Source organism: Puma concolor, chromosome D1 (assembly GCF_028749965.1).
Source record: "Puma concolor isolate L17-30 chromosome D1, mPumCon1.1.hap2, whole genome shotgun sequence".
Taxonomy (NCBI): Eukaryota; Metazoa; Chordata; class Mammalia; order Carnivora; family Felidae; genus Puma; species Puma concolor.
Genome location: NC_141676.1, coordinates 19,152,610 through 19,171,117, shown reverse-complemented (window position 1 = coordinate 19,171,117; position 18,508 = coordinate 19,152,610). Strand labels below are relative to the sequence as shown.

The window sequence follows — 18,508 nt, the reverse complement described above, 5'->3', positions numbered from 1 at the left end:
ACCCACAAACCAGTGAGATCATGACCTGAGCCGAGGTTGGACGCTCAACTGACTGAGCCACCCAGGCGCCCCAGCTCTTCCGGTTTTATAGCCACTACTGCCCATTGTTTGTCTTCCTTCCTGTTTGACGGATGCAGGCAGCTGTTGGTTCTTTCTCAGATCAGAGACCTCAGATATAGCTAATGATAATATGTTGATGCTTCTTCCAAATAGCCATCCAGTCAGTTTCTCTCTTTTCCCACACACACGCATACACATATTTATGGTATGCTCTCCAAGCTTGGCATATTATAAGCCTTTCCTCAAAACGTGAAGAACTTATCCCAAATAAAACCTTTAATGATTGCATAAGATTTCAGCACATGAATGATCCATACCTTACATTCTGACAGGGTATGATATTGTAAATATTCAGCAATACTACAGAGTATAATTTCCCAGAAAATCGAGGGGTGTGAAGCCTGGTGAGGACACCCCTCCTGCCGTAGGTTTAACGCCAGAGTTTGTCTCATTTTGACCGGCATGCCAGCGGCAGCGTCGCAGTCACCCTCTTTCCTCTCTCGTAGTCCCCGGAGGTACTTCCTCCTGTCCTCTCAGATGGCTGTCCACCCCGAGTACAGAGAAGACCTGGAGGCCCTCCAAGCCAGACACGGGGAGGCGGTGTTAGTCCTGGATAAGTGCACCAACCTCTCAGAGGGCGTCCTCTCCGTCCGTAGGCGCTGCCACAAGCACCAGGTCTTCGATTACCCCCAGGTGCTGCAGGTGAGTGTCCGTCACCGTCTCTTGAGGCTTGGTAGAGGTCACTTCCACAGAGTCACATGCACCCCAGCGCAAGAGGCTGGTTTCCACACGCGGCTGGGAGAACTACCCAAGGGGAGAAGAGGAAGACGTGGTGCTGCTCCTTACCGGACACGCAGGCCTGCGGGCGCGTCCGTGCCTGCCACGTTGTTCGTGCGCAGCCGCTTGGCCTGTGCGTGTCCCTCCTCCTTTCTGGTGTTCATCATACTTCGGAATCGCAAATCTGATGGATTTGCAAAGAAGCCACACGGACAAAGCGGGCACGTGTATTTTACTTGTACCCTTGTCTTCACAAGCCCGTCCAGGGAAATTTCCTTCTTTCAGGAGGCTGCTTGTATCCCCTGCCATGCTGGCCCACAAGGCCGCAGTCGGCTTTTGCTGGGAGCGGGAGCTTTTCATTTTTTGTTACTGTCTTGTCTGTTGGTGTTTTGCCACCCTTGGCATGTCCTGCTATTAGTGTGTCCTTTGCTTGGTCACGGGCCTGGCAGTACTTCCTTAGCCATGGGCAGAGTGGTCCTTTGGGGATGTTTTAAGCATAAGCAGGATGCTTGACATTCCAAGGGCCGGGAGCGGGGGAGGGGGGCTAGGAAAGGAGAAAGTGAGTTTTTTTCACTGAAATATTTAAAATAGCTCAAGGAGAAATAGCAAGGAGCTGGTGTGACTTTTTTTTTTTTTTTTTTTTTTTTTTAATCTCCACAGAGAACTGGGCCATGCTGAGATTGTTAAAATACTTTCTCTCAAAAAGTGCTGCATGTCCTGTGGAATGTCTGACTGATAGCAGTGGTGATGCGAGTGGGAGTATTTCTAGTAACCTTTGTCTAGACAGGAAAAATGGTTATCGGCATGCGTGTCCACATCTGGATGCCGACTCTTCGGGGCAGGCTGAGCTGTCCACCTGCACTCCGGGCGCCATGATGCATTCTCTTCCTCAGCCCTCGCTGCTTTCTCATTTATTCCCAGAGGAGTTTCTTTGTATTTTTTTTCTGGACTTTCCTTTACTCTAGCTGTAAAGGTTAAACAGTGGGGTTTTTTGTTTTTTTTTTGCTTTTTATCTTTTTTTTTTTCCCCCCTCCTGAAGGGGCAAGCACTGGGAGAAACTAAGTGTTGGAGATAGGATCATTTCTTACTTTGGTTTACCTGCTGCAACTGCTTGTTCTTCTGCATGTCTTTCATTTTCCAAAATGTTCTCCACTTTGACTAGGCTTGAGGGAGTGAAGGGAGAAGAAATTTTTTGATTTTGCTTTCTGTTTGATTTATTGTTCTACGGGAACCTATTTGTCGTAGTATGTTTTCAAAGGCATTGCATTCACGAAATGAACATCTTCTGTGTGCAAAGCACACCGCTAGATGCCACGAGGGGTAGAAAGATGGAAGGAGAGTTTGCGGCTTCCCTCTAGGGGGTCCTCGAGGGAGCCCGGAATGCCCAGACAACGTAATCCCGTGACGAGGTAGGCTGAGGTAGGCACCGTAAGCCACGCTCAGCCACCGTGCCGCGGTGTGTTTGCATCACACACTAGGGCTGCAGGGGACCGGGCTGTGGGAGGTCACACTCTTGAGTGCCCAGAGGAAGACTTGGGCTTTGGTTTCGGACATTTCAGATGCTGCCAGTGGAGGCAGTGACATAGCACGGAAGCATTGCAGCCGGTGCGGCTTTTCAGGTTCCACTGGGGTGAACTGTTACCTTTCGGCATTTTCCGCCAGGATGTCTCAGTGTTGCTTGGCCTCAGCCCTTGCGGATCGGCGAAACTGGCGTGTAATCCCCTACCTCTGCTTGTGTTCCTGCAGGAGGCCACTTTCTGTGTGGTCCTTCGAGGTGCTCGGCTGGGCCAGGCGGTACTGAGTGACGTTTTACGCGCCGGCTGTGTCCCCGTTGTCATTGCAGACTCTTACGTTTTGCCTTTCTCGGAAGTTCTTGACTGGAAGAGGTGAGTGTTTCCTTCTGGTAAACTTTATACCAGTGGCTCTGTGTGTATGGGATTCGGAGAGCCCCTTAGGTAACTGTAATGCATACCTAGGTTTGAAAACTGCTCCTTTAGATTATCGTGCCGTATTTTCCATCAGAAGAGTCCGTCTGTTGGCCTAGAGCAGGGGTTCACAAACTGAGGCCTTTGGGTCAGATATGGGAAGCTGCCAGGTCTTGTAAATAAAGTTTTATTGAAACACATCCACACCCATTTATTTGCATATTTTCTGCTGGTTGTTTTTGTGCTATGGTGGCAGAGCTGAGTAGTTGCAGCAGAGATTCTCTGGCCCACAAAGCATAAGATATTACTTACCTAGCTTCTTATCTAAGATGTTTAGCAACCCTTGGTCAAGAGCAGTGGCTCTCCATTATAACTGCAGTGCATACTCACCTGAAGGACTTTAAAAGATGCCTGGGCCTCATCCTCAGGAACGCTGTACTCGAAGCTCCGTGGGTGTGATTTGTAGCCATAGTTGTGAACCACCGCTCTTAGAGACCAACGAATTTACATAATGTTACCAGCTGGAGATGGAGTGTCTGCACGTGGGTAAAAGCTTAGAAACAGTCCCAGTGAACAGATGGACAAACGTAGGTTCCGCTAGGTTGTAGGTTGTTCCCTAGGACTTTGGAAGTTGAAGATTATTGAAAATCAGCTGCCTTTGTGTTTACCTCTCCGGCTGGACTGCCTCAGATATGCTTTCTCCTCTCCCGACTGTTTGGATATTTCTATTCGCGTCTGACTACCATAGATAGGTATTTGAACAATGTTAAGTAGCATTCATTCATGTGTACATTCATTCGTCTTGTACTTATTGGAAAGTCTACTGCGAGCAATGCGGTCCCTGCTTCTAAGGAGGCTGGCATCTAGTGGGGAGGACAAACCGAGAATTCTCATAGCATGTGATATGTGCTGTGGCAGAGGCCTGCACAGGGGGCAGTGGAGGCCCAGAACAGAGGGGGAGCCTCATTCAGCCTGAAAGAGGGCTCTGTGTAATTCTGTTTATCTTAGAGAAGTGCTGAGAGCCACAGCCAGTCGACCACGCATCCGTGGAAACATTCGTTCAGGGCCCTTTGTCTGCCAGGGGCCGTGTTAGGTATGGGGATGCAAAGATGAGCAAGGTCAGACCTTGCCTCCTGGACGCTCCTAGCCTAGTGGTGGGAGATAGACAAGTAGACCGGCAACGGCCAGCTACCGTGAGGGGACGCGGCCCAGGCTGGGTGGGATGCTGGGAGAAGGGTGAGGTGGCCGCACACGCCATCACTGGCAGTGGAGTTGGTGAGGGCTCCGTGGAGGCAGTGACCCTGAGCTGAGTCTGGAAAGATCCTCTCATGAGAATCGGGACTGGCTTGGGTAGTTGTAATTACGGTTAAGTGGAGGCAGGGCTCTGAATTTGGAGCCAGAAGGCCTGGGTTCAGATAACCATCGCTGGCTAACTTTGTGATCTTGTCAAATCATTTTTTTTTGAGCCTCAGTTTTCCCATCTGTATAGTGGAAATCATGGACTGACTTAGCAGATACTAAGTGCCAGCTCCGTGTGCCAGATGTGGTACCACGTGCTCAGGGTGTGTGTTCGAAAGCAGGTGTGGTTTCCATCCTAACGGACTAGTTTTGTTGGGGAAGGGGTTTCGGGTTTTGATAAGTTCATCTGTACAGATATAACAGCAAACCCTGCTAAATGCCACGACGGGTGGGTCATCGCGGAGCCGTCCCTCTCTCACCCAGGCGTCTAGCCTGCCAGCGAGTCCTGCCGGCTCTGTCCGAGCCACTTTTGCCGGCTCTTCTACTGCATTTTGCGATGGTCTCCAGCTGTTCTCCTGCTCTCTGCCGTTTCTTTGACACCTTAGGCAGAATGACCCCGTTGGAGCTTAATCAGATCATGCCAGCTCTCCTAAACCCTTCCTTCTAATGGCTTTCTCTCTCAGTAGAAGCCGAGTCCTTACAATGGCCTGCAAGGCCCCGTGGCTTTGCTGAGCTTTCCCCCCCACCCAACATTTGTCTCCTGGTCTCCTCCATGTTCTTTACTGTACTCTAGCCACCCTCGCCTCCTTTCTGGTGCCAGAACATTCCCAGCGTGCTCCTTCCTCAGGGCCTCTGGCTCGTTAGCCCTTCTGCCTGGAATGCTCTCCCACAGGTGTTCTTGTGGTGCTCAGCCCTGGCCTTCTCTGTCTTATGTGGTCACCGTCGTGATCCCAGGACCTGGCACGTAACGGGGACTCCATAAATACATGCGGACTAAGCGAATGGATTTGAGTAGGTAGCTGAAGGCCAAAAGTCCTCGTTGGTTCAGAGTGGGCAAGTATGAGAAGGGAGAGCATACCAGGCAGGAGGGAGTTCACAGCCACAGACCCCGTGGCGGGTAGAGCATGGTTTGTTGAAATGACCAAAAGGGTGCCAGTGTGGCTGGAGCACACGGGTGGGGGCGGGGCGGAGGGAGGTGAGGACACGCAGCAGGCAGCAAGCGGGAACTGTGCTGAGGAAGGGGGGAGGAGGAGGAGGAGGAGGAGGGGGAGGAGGAGGAGGAGGGGGAGGAGGAGGAGGCACGCACTGGAGGGAATGCGGGTGAAGGAGGGTGCGGGTGTTCGTGTCTCTGCTCGGAGGGGCTCAGCAGGACATGCACGTGGAAGTGCTTTGTGTGAAGGCCTGTGTGTATGTAAACTGTTTTGCCGTTGTCTCCAGAGCATCTGTGGTTGTGCCAGAAGAAAAGATGTCAGAAGCGTACAGTATTTTGCAGAGCATCCCCCAAAGACAGATTGAAGAAATGCAGCGGCAGGTAAGAGGCCAGGCAGCCCTGCTGGGGACGTGACGTGGGTGGCACGAAAGGGCGCCTTGCACGGTTGGGGTACACGTCCCAGCTGACACGTGAGCGGGGCTTGTGGCCTCCACCGTGTTGGCTGACCGCACTGAAGCGAGGAGAGCAGACTCCGGTGAGTTCCACCAAATGAGGGTCGAAATAGTAACTGTCAGAGATGTGAAAACTCTCCCGAGGTAAGCCTGCCATGTTTTCAGGGTCTTGCATAGCAGTGTGTTCAGCCCGCAAAGCTGAACCTTTGGGTGGTTGTGTTCACAGCAGGTGCCACTTACAGTGACTAAGGCGGCCCTGGAAGCAGGGATGCTTCAAGGTGACGCTTCTGAGCAGCTGTTGACCAGGAGAATGTTGTCGTGTCAGCTGGCCTACAGTTCCAGCTTCCTGGTCCCAGAGGCTTCCTCACCGAGAGGCCCTCCCTGCCTCCTGGAGCGGGTGCCGTGCCCCTGCCTCACTTTCCAGTTTCTCTTCCACCTTCTGATAGTCCTTCCCCTGGGCTGCTCTCGACAGTCTGAAGCACGCCACTGGGGGCCTCAGGTGGCCCTGCTTCCCTTTCTTTTCTCTTTCCAGAAAGGAATTTAGTTGGGCTGAAATGTCAAGAGAGTTAAAAAAAAAAAAGAAAGAAAGAAAAAAGACTATCCCAAGTTGTTACTGTGCTTGTTGTTTCTGTTTCTTTTCTTTTTAATGGATTTTTAAGGTTTTTATTTTTGTCAAAATTATCTTTGTAGGAGATGCGTGGGAGAGAGGTTTGGAGGTACTCAGCATTAAGTATGCACCTGTTCCATGTACCCTCTGCTTTTGGTTTGACACCCCCACCCTGGGCAGAGAGCCTGCACGTGACCTTGTTCAGGGAATGGGTGTCAGGCCTCTGTCTGGGTGACGGCAGGGTGGTCACCTGCCAGTGGGGGGGGCGGGGTCTGGGCTTCTGACCACTTCGTAAGTACAGGTTCAGTCTGTCCTTCTGCTTTCGGCTCATCTTTGCCCCCACTTGGGGTTCCACAGTGGCTGACCTCAGGTTTTTCTCAGCTGATTTTTCTCAGCAGCTCCCTTGGGTTTGCAGAGTCAGCTACCCTGTCTCGTTCTGCCCCTCAGCTTCCGCATTTTATTGCTGTCATCTCGTCTCTCATTTTCTTTATCTGGGAGTGATTATGCCTTTGCTTTTAAAAATTTGTCTTAATTGTCGTTTTTGGGTTTTAGGAGGCAGTGAAAATTAGTGGATGTGTTGAGTCTCCCCTCTTCATTAAACCAAGGGATGGCGGCATCATGCAGTAATTAGTCTGTAGGCGCTGACCTTGGACTGCCTGCACTGCATGCGCACGGCTCTGCCCTTGGCCAGGGATTTGCCGTCTGTGGACCTCAGTAACCTCATCTGTAAAACACGCTGGCATTCTGCTTTGAAAACAAATCACAACTTGGTTTTAGCCTCCCCGTAGTAGTTTCACAGCCCGCTCATGTCCATTTTAAGTTTCTGGGCCTCTCAGTTGTTATTTAACTACTGACCTCATCTGAGTTTAGTCAGTTAGAAAATCCATCTAGGGATCTCTAGATTCTTCATCTAAATCTCTGGTTGCTATAACTTGTGTAGAAGAAAATATTCCTTTTCACAGAAGAGTCCTCTTGTGTGAGCTCCTTGTGTTTCTTTTGTGGCATCTTGATTTATTAACACAACTGAGTATCTGCCGAATCAGATACCATCTTAAGATTCCAGTCGGAGAAGGCCGAGTAAGCACCCTGCACCGTCATGTTGGGAAAGAGAATCATTTGGTTTTAGGAGCAGAGCTCCTATGGCCAGCTTCTAGAACACTGTTGTTCCGCAGAGCCTGGCTGGGGAACCGCACGTCTGAGACCAGCGCGGCGGGTTATTTCTGAGTCCAGGCTCAGACTCCTAGAACCATGGAGATGGAATGAATAGAGGTCATTTAAAATAGGGTACTTTGAGGTTATTTGGGTTCAGAGAGATATACTTGGAGTCAGAAGACTTGGCTATGAGCCCTGGCTCTGTCCCTATGAATTGTATGACAGTGGTAAGTCACCAGAGCTCCCTGGGCTTTCATTTTCTCCTTTACGAGATGATGGGGTGGCTGGATCCTCTCTCATGTCCCATTCATCTGTTTAAAAACTCTGTGAACCTCTCGTCCTTAGCAAGAATGTCACTGTCCTTGACAGCATTCATGACCACGTGGCTGTCTCTTCTCTGCTGTTCACCTCTAGGCCTGAGGACCAGTCACCTCCTGGGGTGGTGAGTGCCTCACCTTGTGTAATTGGACAGAAAGGCAGTCTTGGCACTTTCCTGCCTCCCTTTCCAAGTCTTCCTTCTGCTTTCTGATGCCCTTCTTCTCTGCTGCTTTCAGACTTTCTAAAGCACCCTGCTGCCGTTCCCCTGTGTAGTCCTGCTCCCCTTTCCCTAAGTATTCTGTGTTCTAAAAGTGACCTCTTTTCTTCTCCCAGTCCCAGCTTTCTAGATGGACTGATGTCAACTAGAAGTGAGATTATCTGGTTAAGTAATTCCCGGATAGATGGAAAGGAGGACCAGGTTCAACTACTAGAGGCCAATAGCACACCCTTTTCCCAAGTTGTGACAACCAAAAGTGTCTCTAGACATTGCTAAATGTCCCATGTGGGGCAACATTGCTTTGATTGGGAACCCCTGTTCTTTTGGTGGTGATGATCTCATCCCAGATTAGAGAGAGTTCCTTTGCTCTGTAGGACGCTTTGCAGAATATGTTTGTCATTTTGCCCTCTGTTTACTGTCCATCGGTTTAACCTGACCTTGGCAGAAGTAGCGAAAAAATAGCACATACTTGGTTCTGGAAAGTTTTTGTACCTAGTGAGTTCTCTTTAGGGGGTTCAGATTCAGATCTTTCTGTAAGATAAGTTGCATAAACTTTTAGGGGAAAACCTGTTGCCTCAGCCGTTGATTCCTTAGAGCCTCTGGTTGATAGGTCAGAATGAGCTGAGGCTGAGCAAGTCTGATTTCTTGCTCAGCAGTTGAAAACAAGCTCGAGGAGCTGCATGGACAGTTGCAGCCAGCAGAGGTCTCCATCCACTTCTAAGTGACTCCTTTTCCTTGGGACCATTGAAATGTTTCCAAGAAATCCTAAGGTGCTTCTCACTGGCCTTGCCCTCATAGTCAGTCTCTAGAGATTTGTTCTTTCAGATGAGGAAAAATAGTGCCGAGTGTAGGGTTTTTGCTGTCTGTAGATGGAGCAAAGCTAAAGTTTCTGAATTGACCCCAACGTTGTGGGGATGGGATCTTGGTGATGAAAATATCGCAGTGATGTTTTGTAGCTTAGAGCTCGGGATGAGGGAGGCTACAGCGTAACTGGTGGGCACAGCGGCGAAAGTCCTCATCGTGACCTGGGCATTGGGACGCACCAAGGGAGAGACATTTTGCCTGACAAGGAAAAGTGAATCTGCTTTCTGACCGTAGATATGATATCAAAGCAACCATAAAGTTAAGTACAATGCTAGAGCAAAAGGCAGTAAGGGTTAAGCTAAGGTTTGTGAAGACAAGGACCACCTCTGCCTCCGTTATGTACTCCTGAAAAATGACAAGAGGGCTGGCATATGTGGCATTGTACAAGCTAGGGGCTTACAGGTTTGTGTGTGTGTGTGTGTATGTGTGTGAGAGAGAGAGAGAGTAGTTAAAAACCAGCTCCTTCAGTTAGTAGAGGGTAAGAGTTATAACAGGATCAAGCCAACATATCAGTTGGCGTTTTGTCATCCTGTGAGCTAAATTAACTAGTTAATTTAGTGAAACACTAATTATTATTTTTTCAACGGGAGATGGTGGGAGATAATAATAAATCTGTGATCCCCACTCACAAAGGCTTGTTCTCTTGGGGCTATAGGGACATAAGCACAAAGAAAGTTGAGAAGACAGTGCACATTTTCCAAAGTACATTAGGGGTCTGAAATGGAAGGGAGAAGTTATGGGCTGGAGTCAGGGACAGATTTATTGGGGAGGTGGCATTTGAGGTAGGCCCTAAAGATGGAGAGGCCTATCAAGCACCTTCCCTACACTGGAAGGCAGGAAGAAGTATGCAACTGAATATTTTTCTGTAGTCAGAAGGAACGTTCGTATCCGCAGTATCCCTTGAATGACAGTGGAAAAGAAAGCAATCTAGGATCTTGGAAGGCTGGGTAGACACGGACCGTATAGTTGGAAATGTTTGTGTGGATAGGGAGGAAGGCGTAAATGGATCCCTGGTTTATCTGTTGAGTGGAGTTTCCAAACATTCTTTTATTGGTCAGTGGCTCCACCAGCACTGACCTCTAACCTCAGCCACACTAGGAGGTGGAAGTCAGGAGCCTGCTTTGCCTTTGAACTCTTCTTTGTACTCAATTGACTGGGAGCCTTTGAGGTGGCAGAAACAGTCAGCATCTTCTTTTCTCCCTGGCCTTTAAGCTTGGGTGAGTTAAAATACCAGTTTCTTTTCAGTCTGTTACACCAACCCGTCTCACTTTGCCTTCATATTTTCCTACCAAGCATAGCGAATATTCGTGCCGCTAAAGAGTACTTGAAGATATAATTGGATGATTGGGAAAAAGACAAAACACTTCCATTTAAGAAAATAAAACCCCAGGCCTGTGGCACCCTCACTGACCAGGACTATAGTTAGGTGGCCAGTGTGGCTATGACTAAGGAAAAAGCAAAAAAGAACACAGAGTCCAAATGTGTGTGCACACCAGAGGTCACATACTTTGTCCACACGACAGCCTCTAGACCGAAGCTTGTATTTTATCCTACTTGCATGTAATTTCAGCACAGTGACTTACCCGGTTTCCATAGCCATAGTAGCTTAGCAGTCACAAATTTGAAGGGCAGAAGGCTACAAGGGAGGGTCTGTGAGATAGGGCATCTGCCGTCTAGTGTGAAGAGCAAAGACAGGAAAGCTGTTTTAACAATAGGACTCTCAGTACGTTAGATAGACGGATAGACGACAGACAGCTCCGCAGGCTTTGCCATGTCCTGGGTGCGTCGGGGCAAGATGGCGGACTTCCTTGACTCATAGAAGTACGTGTTTGTTTGCTTTTCATATTTTGGATTTCTGACGTCCAAATGAGACGTACCATCAGTTTGAGTATCACTTTTGCTTTTTCCTCTAAAGCTGTTCTTGATGCGGTATCTTAAAATTGAGGAGATACAGAAATTGCTATTCTTGGTGATGCCCTCGAATCTTTAAGTGAAGGTTGAAATCTTGTTTAGCATATATATAAATATATATATATATTTTTTCAAATAGTGGCTCTTAATGTAATATACTTTATAAAGCTTTCTGTCTAGAATGTTTGTTTTTACAGACTCTTAAATACTCTTAAATACAGAGAACAAACTGATGGTTACCAGAGGGGAGGTGGGTGGGGCATGGGGTGAAATAGGTGATGGGGATCAAAGAGCGCACTTACCATGATGAGCACTGAGTAATGTAGAATTGTTGAATCACTGTATTGCACACCTGAAACTAATATAACACTGTATGTTTACTATACTGGAACTGAAATTAAAAATTCAGGGGTGCTTGGGTGGCATAGTTAGTTAAGTGTCTGACTTCAGCTCAGATCATGATCTCGCAGCTTGTGGGTTTGAGCCCCGCATTGGGCTCTGGCTGACAGCTCAGAGCCTGGAGCCTGCTTTGGATTCTGTGTCTCCCTCTCTCTCTGCCTCTTCGTCATTCACCCTCTGTCTGTCTCTAAAAAATAAATGAACATTAAAAAAAATTAAAAACTTAATAAAAATGAAGAAAATGAAAATGTTTTTATTTTTAAACAGTGTTTTGTGACTCACTTAAAGGTGTAAACTCTCCAATGTCTAGAAACCTCGGCAGTGCAGTTCTCTGAAGGTTCCCTGCGCGGGTGGCTTGACCGTCCTGTCCATTGACAGTTATACAGCTGTCCGAGTCCACTTCCCCTCACTCCCCCACCGTTTACAAAGCAAACTGTTTAAACAGAGTAGTGAGATAGGCAGTCAGACAAGTGATCTGAATGTTTTAACGTGAGGAAACTGAGAATAAAGAGATGTAAAGTTATCCTCCCAAGACCGCACACCATGTGAGGGACAGACAGGGAGCATACTCTTTTGCTGCCCACAACTTTATTTAAATCGCAGAGCTGTGTGGCCTGGATTGAGGCAAAAAATCAGACGAACTTGCCAATAATTCAAGATGACTGCTTACTGGATCATCTTCTCAAAAAAGTCGTCGCTTGAGACATTTAGGACTGGATGCCTCCCTGGAAATATATTATGAAGAATATGGAAAATATTTCACTTCTGATTTCCAGAGTCAGTATTGTAATGTCTGTCATTTTTATCCCTCCACCTGTGAAATTGAAAATTTTTTATGTACATGAACTGAACTCTCACAGCTTTTTAAAAAATGCCAAATATTCCCTGCCTCCTTTCCTCCCCCACTCCCAGGCCCCAACAAGTCACTCCAAGCTGCGTTTCCCAATCTCTGCTTTCGTACTTGCCCTAAAAAAAGCTGCTGGATTGCTTGCCCTTAAACAAAACACATTGACCTGACCCTGGAGTTCTTCCTGTGAAACAGACAACCATGGTTCCGACCCAGAGCTGGGCTCTTTGGCCCATGGGAGAGCCTTGAGGACTGAGCATGATCACTTTGTGGGATATTTTGAATTTCACAATTTCTTTTCAATAGCACTGGACTCTCTGTGTCTGAGTTTTCCTGAATGTATAAATCCACATTGTGAAGGAGATGGGTTAATGTATGTTGTTTAAAGCAGGATAAAATAAGGACTCGTTTAATTGGAACTCTTAAGGAAGAGCATTTTTATGTGTTTCACTTCTTTCCCCCCCCACTTTAGTATTAAGAACCTTATTGGAAAAAGACTTCTGCCAAGTATCTGATGGGAAGCCAAGAAAAGCATTTTAATAGAACTGTCTCAAATTTATAGTGCACTAGGGCCTGTAAATAAATTTTCCTGTCTTTAAGGTTTGCGCTGATTTGCAGTTATTTTGTATGGCTTCTGAGATTTAAATCCTCACAGTCCAGATGGAGAGACCATAAAGCTGCTTTCCTTGGCAGCCCTGGCAAACCTTGTCCGTGGGCAAACGGTAGCGAATAATGTGCAGAACCTCGTCTGTAAATGCCTGCTTATCTTATTATGGCGCCACTTTTAATTCGTTCGGTGCCTTTTCCTAGAGCAGCCCACCTACAAGTTCTCAAAATGTAGGAGAGTTAGTCTTTAATCTCATAATGCAAGCCAATCAAATAAATATGTGTTAAGCACCTGCTCTCAACATACTGCATAGGCAAATTGAGGGGGATCTTTTTTTTTTTTTTAAGTAGAGGGCACGGCACAGATCCTGCTTTTAAGAAAGGCCCTGAGGTTGCTGGGGAGAGTACTTTCGGTAGTATACCCATTGAAAGGCCAGAAGTGCTGTCACTCAGTTGTGCTACGGAGAGTCCGGAATGGATCAGAGGTGAAGGGAATCCTCACAACCAGGTAGTCTCAGATAGGAAGACCGGATGCTCTGGAAGGGTACTGACCTCCGTCTGGAGATGGCTTCTATGAGAAAGACTCAGCAGATGGAGCAGAACAAGCAGGGACCTTGAATACTAGTGGCAAAGAACTTTGCAGAGAATTAGAAGGCAGGGAAGGTCAGTGACAAGCGGAGAGTAATGAAAAGATCAGTGATGGAGGGGGAAAGCAGTGTTCACTAAGGAGACTGAGAAATAGAATCAAAGAGCTGGAAGGGACCTTCAAAACGGCTCAACCTGTTCTTTGTATTTTTTTTTCTTAATGCTTATTTATTTTTGAGACAGAGAGAGACAGAGCATGAGTGGGGGAGGGGCAGAGAGAGAGGGAGACACAGAATCTGAAGCAGGCTCCAGGCTCCAAGCTGTCAGCACAGAGCCCCACGTGGGGCTCAAACTCGTCAACTGCAAGATCATGACCTGAGCCGAAGTCGGATGCTCAACTGACTGAGCCACTCAGGTGCCCTGTTCCTGTTCCTTGTATTTTATAAATGACAGGCTCTTGAGTTCAGGTGATCTTGAGAATGAATTGTCAGGGCTGGGGTTGAGCCTGACTGGAGCCCAGGTCTCCTGACTCCTGGTCTGATGATTTGGGGCAGGGGGCGGTGCTAGGCATTGGGTACTGCAGTATTTTCCAGACAGAGGCTCTTGATTTGTTAGGAGATCATGCAGTCAATTCATTGGGTGATGACTGGCATTTTATTTTATTTTTTTTTAAATGAAATAGAATAGAAAGGAAAATATCAGCATATTCTGCAGTAAAGATAAGTAGTTCCAGAAACCTCTATTTCAATTATAAATGTAGATGAGTAGTAAGTTGCAGTATAAGATGTATTTGTTTCTTAGTGTGGGTCCGAGTCCAAAAAGTTTGAAAAATGTTGGTAGTGGAAAGCACAGGGGTTTTTGAGTTGGAGAGACCCGAATTCAAATCCTAAACTGTGCCACAAATCCTAATTTGTGACTGTGGTCCAGTTACTTAACTTTCAAAGCTTCCCTTTTCTTATCTCAGACCTAGGGCTAATAACACTGTAGAGCAGTTGTGTTGATCACATGAAGTCATTAAAGCATCTGGGTTCTGGTCTGCCTGCTCCACTCTGACAGTCATTTGGGGTTGCCCTGTCTGGGTTTGTGTTTGAATATCGGAAGGAGCCTTCTGGTATGGAGTTTGGTCTTAAGGAACCACAGTGAGTTACCACCATGGATGTATTATGCATTTGCTTCTGGGCTTGGAAACTTGAAACGGAATTTATTCCTGTGGGTCTGGTGTACTTTCTACATCTTGGCATGGAAGGTGGTTCACCTCTCTGTTTTTCTGTTGGGATCAGAATGACTGATTAAAATCAGTGGTTCTCTAGCTGGCCTTAAAAAAAAAAAAAATCATTGGCACATTTGGATAAAGAACTATTACTTTTTCCCCTTTCTAGTGAGAGAAAATTTTACAGCGAGTCTTTTTTCCCCTCTTAAGATGTGTTTTCTGCCAAATGATGATTTTATTCATTTTTTGGACTGAAAAATCAAAAAAGAAATGAACTTAAAGAGAAAAGTCAGTATGGACATGTGGGGGACAAACAGTTGAAGAACGTGAGTTGCTGAGTAAGAACTAAAAATAAAGGGCATTTTTATGAGAACGTAAGAGGACCGGTCAGATCTCTTTTTGAAATAGCTGTTGTCCACATCTCACTGAAAAGAGGCTGAGTTCTGTTGTATGAGTTTCCTGGTACTCTCTGCTTCTTCCTTTTTCCTCTCCTCCTCCTGCTACCCATGCCTCCCTTCCCCCAGTCCTTTCTGGCCAGCTCCATCCCAGATTTAAAATCCCGCTGGAGAGTGGGGACGAGAGCTTCATCCCCCAGATGATTTGGGCCAGGGGCTAAAACACTGCCATAAATCTGCAGCTCATTTTAATGCCACGTTAAAACAGTGTCAGCGGCTGGTTTCCGTGGCCCCTGCCCTCCTTCTTTATGGGCTTCTTTGGCTCTTCTTTATAAAGAGGCCCCGCGGAGTCGTTTTAAAGTTCTTATCAGTTTGCTGACAGCTATATGGGTCTTTCTGCCGAGTCCAGGAGCTCAGGCAGGCGTGTGAAACTTCTGATATTAAAACTGAAGAAAAATGCCAGGCAGGAGGGATTGGGTGGTGCAGCCATTATTCGGAGGTAAAAGACTGGTGAGATCATTAACCTTTGCAGGTCCAGAACCCTGCCGTTGGCCGGATGAATCACTTTCTCAGTTGAGGGAGGCCGGGGCCGTGAGGGCTAGGCAAGAGAGGATTTTCCAAGGGCTTTTATTTTTATCCCTTGATTAGAAAATGCCGTTCCGCTGGCAGTTTGTGCTTTCAGGCTTCAGCAAGTCAGTTGGGCAGCCCTGAAGGGCTAGGGGGAGCCAGGTTTACGATGTACTTGTTTTCTAAAGGCCGTCTCACTGGCTAGGCCTCTGCTCGCATGTCTTCGCCAGCGCCAGCTTGCTGTCTCTGTGCCCACGGCATCGGTTATCAAATTTAAAGGGACTTTCATCAGTCTGCTTTGCTGCCCCTTTTAGACCACATTGCTAACCCTCAGTAATCCTCCCAGAGTGCTTCATGGAAACGCCAGGCCCTCTATAAATGTCAGCCTGCAATGCTTGGCCCTTTTTACCCTCTCCGTTACAGAGAAATGGACTGGATGTGGCTCCTCCCTCTTCCCTACCACTTTTCCTTTCTTTCTCTTCTGGAAAACTCCCGCAGCAGACAGCTGAGGGGAAGGAAAAACCATTACCTGGAGCAAGGCCAGCAGCTTGAGGGGAGCTTCAAAATCTCTGGCATCTCCCGACCAGAGTGTTTTTCCAGGCCTTTCAAAAAGTGCATCCCTGCCCTCCTTCTCCTTTCAGTTTTCCAGCCTTGATTTTCAGAGCAGCTGGGGTGGGTGGAATGTGCCCTCAGGATGGACTTTATATCTGCCTGCTCTTCTAACTGAGGCATTTAGGAAGAGGTTAGTAGAAAGAAGCAAAATCCAATGTGTGTGTGTGTATATATATATATGTATGTATGTAATTGCTCTGCACCCTTTTGGCACATACACATTATTTTTCCTTTTCAAATAGTTTTCGACATGAGCAGTTTTGCAAGTGTATTCAATTTAAAATAGCCATTCAACTTGAGGTTGAGGCAAAAGCAAGAAATTCTTGTAGCAAGTTAGTCAGATCATATGGCTGTTGATCTAGGATTAATGATTTTCATTGAGCGAACAATAAAAAAATACTGGTTTCTTTTATTGCTCATGTAACTCCTGTGGGGAGAGTAATTAGTTATAAAGGCCAAACGAGCAGTAAAACAAAATATCCCAAACTCTAAAACGATAGAACTACTTTTTTATACATTTGCTGGGGACTAAATTGATACCCGGTAGTTAGTTAAGAAGTTTAATGAACTGGATATTATTGCTTATAGTATAATTATAACAGGCTTACTGAAAATATTGAAGTTACCAAAGATAAGCCATATAAAAATAACTTAAGTATATTGGGCATTTTCCATAAATACGTGATGATGAACAATCATTGCACGGCTTTTTCCAGGGGTCAGGATAGATGGAATGGTCCGTTTCCTCTTTGGGCATTGGTTGAAGAGCTGTATCTAGAGTTAACGTGGGTTAATCCCTTGTAATGAGTCCCCAGTATGGGACATTGCTTCAGGAAATGGCCTCTCTAATAAAAGTGTTAAATATTAATTTGCAGCCTATGTAAGAATTGTCTGACTCTTTGGGGCTGGTTGCCCACAGAGTGGGACTCTTTGTGAAGCATTTCTGAGAAATGATTGCTCATTATAGGAAACCCAGTGCAGCTTTTGTAGATTTGTTTTATACCTACTTACAAAAATATCTAGGTTTGTTTACAAAACAATGACTTGTGAGTTATCAAGGGTTGCTATGTTTGGTGAAGAATTCACTGTATTCAGGTCTTCAGTAAGGGTTCAAGTGATCCGTAAGATCTCTGTCAATATTTATAAATGTCAATATAGGTTATACATACATGCATATATATGTATATATTCTGTCTCAGCATTGCAGAGGTTGAGAGGATTTGGTGTTGCATACTTATTTTTGGCATGACATAATTTTTGGCTCTATAATAGCACGATGTTATAATTCCACGCTACTCTTCTTGGGAATGTGAGACAACAATCGTCTATATTTATTTCATCTCTCTTTACTTAAAGACATTTAATACCAAATCAGACCAGGATTGGTACAGAAGCAGCTCCACGTAAACCACTTCTGGCAATACGGTCATCTCTGTCCTGTAAACTTAAGGCTAATTTGTTATGTTGAAACGTGTACTTCCCGTTTTGATAAGGGCCTTAGTAGGACAGCAGTTCGCTTGTTATCTTTCAGATTCCAGTACTTTTCCTTAGAAGGTTTCTCTTCAGCCACGTGCAGTGCATATGTGTATTGAGGTATTTTTAACTTTCAGGTTAACTCGAGCAGGTCTTGATGATCTTCTGTATGTGTCAAAGAGCTTTGAGTTTTTGTTTTAACTATAGACCTAGGGTTGAGTTCAGCAGTGAGGCTGAACTTTGGCATTTGGCCAGAATGAAAAGACCCAGAAGTTGGCGACGCAGTGAAGGGTCTGAGTGACACAGCCAAGGATTGTGGTGCAGTGTGGGCAGGAACGGAGGACCCGAGTGGATTCCCTGGAGCCCAGAATAACCGCAAATCCGTATTCCCCCAAGTCTCTGCCTAGCGAGTTGTAGGTAACTCTGGATATGGCGTGACAGCAAGCACGACCTTTGAGAATCTTTCTGGAGTAACCCGCAGATGGGAAACTACAGAGTAGAAAGGTTTTAATGGTCTCATCAGCTGCCGCAGTGATTTTTAACTGTGGAGGCGAGGGAGGGCTCAGGATTCCCCGCAAGGATTTTCAAACTTCGCATACTTCTCTCACTCCCACTCAGTTCTTTTTTTTTTTTTAATTAAAAAAAAAAAATTTTTTTTTTTTTTTTAAAAATTTTTTTTTTTTTTCAACGTTTATTTATTTTTGGGACAGAGAGAGACAGAGCATGAACGGGGGAGGGGCAGAGAGAGAGGGAGACACAGAATCAGAAACAGGCTCCAGGCTCTGAGCCATCAGCCCAGAGCCCGACGCGGGGCTCGAACTCACGGACCGCGAGATCGTGACCTGGCTGAAGTCGGACGCTTAACCGACTGCGCCACCCAGGCGCCCCAAAATTTTTTTTTTTAACGTCTGTTTATTTTTGAGACTGGGAGAGACAGAGCACGAGTAGGGGAGGGGCAGAGAGAGAGGGAGACACAGAATCTGAAACAGGTCCAGGCTCTGAGCTGTCAGCATAGGGCCTGACGCGGGGCTTGAACTCCCGGACCACAAGATCGTGACCCGAGCCAAAGTCGGACGCTCAACCGACTGAGCCACCCAGGTGCCCCACTCGCACTCCCACTTCCACTCCCACTTCCACTCCCA

General features: G+C 46.6%; 1 protein-coding gene across 2 annotated transcripts in view; it reads left to right on the top strand.

Moving 5' to 3' along the window:
• The window catches only part of EXT2 (exostosin glycosyltransferase 2), a 146,018-nt gene that overhangs the window by 26,837 nt on the left and 100,673 nt on the right, over window positions 1-18,508 (top strand). For both annotated transcript variants that reach the window (XM_086677631.1, XM_025928253.2), the window contains exons 5-7: window positions 567-762; window positions 2,584-2,723; window positions 5,439-5,532. In XM_086677631.1, the coding sequence (XP_086533757.1) occupies window positions 567-762; window positions 2,584-2,723; window positions 5,439-5,532 (430 nt within the window). The remainder of the gene's footprint in view (window positions 1-566; window positions 763-2,583; window positions 2,724-5,438; window positions 5,533-18,508) is intronic.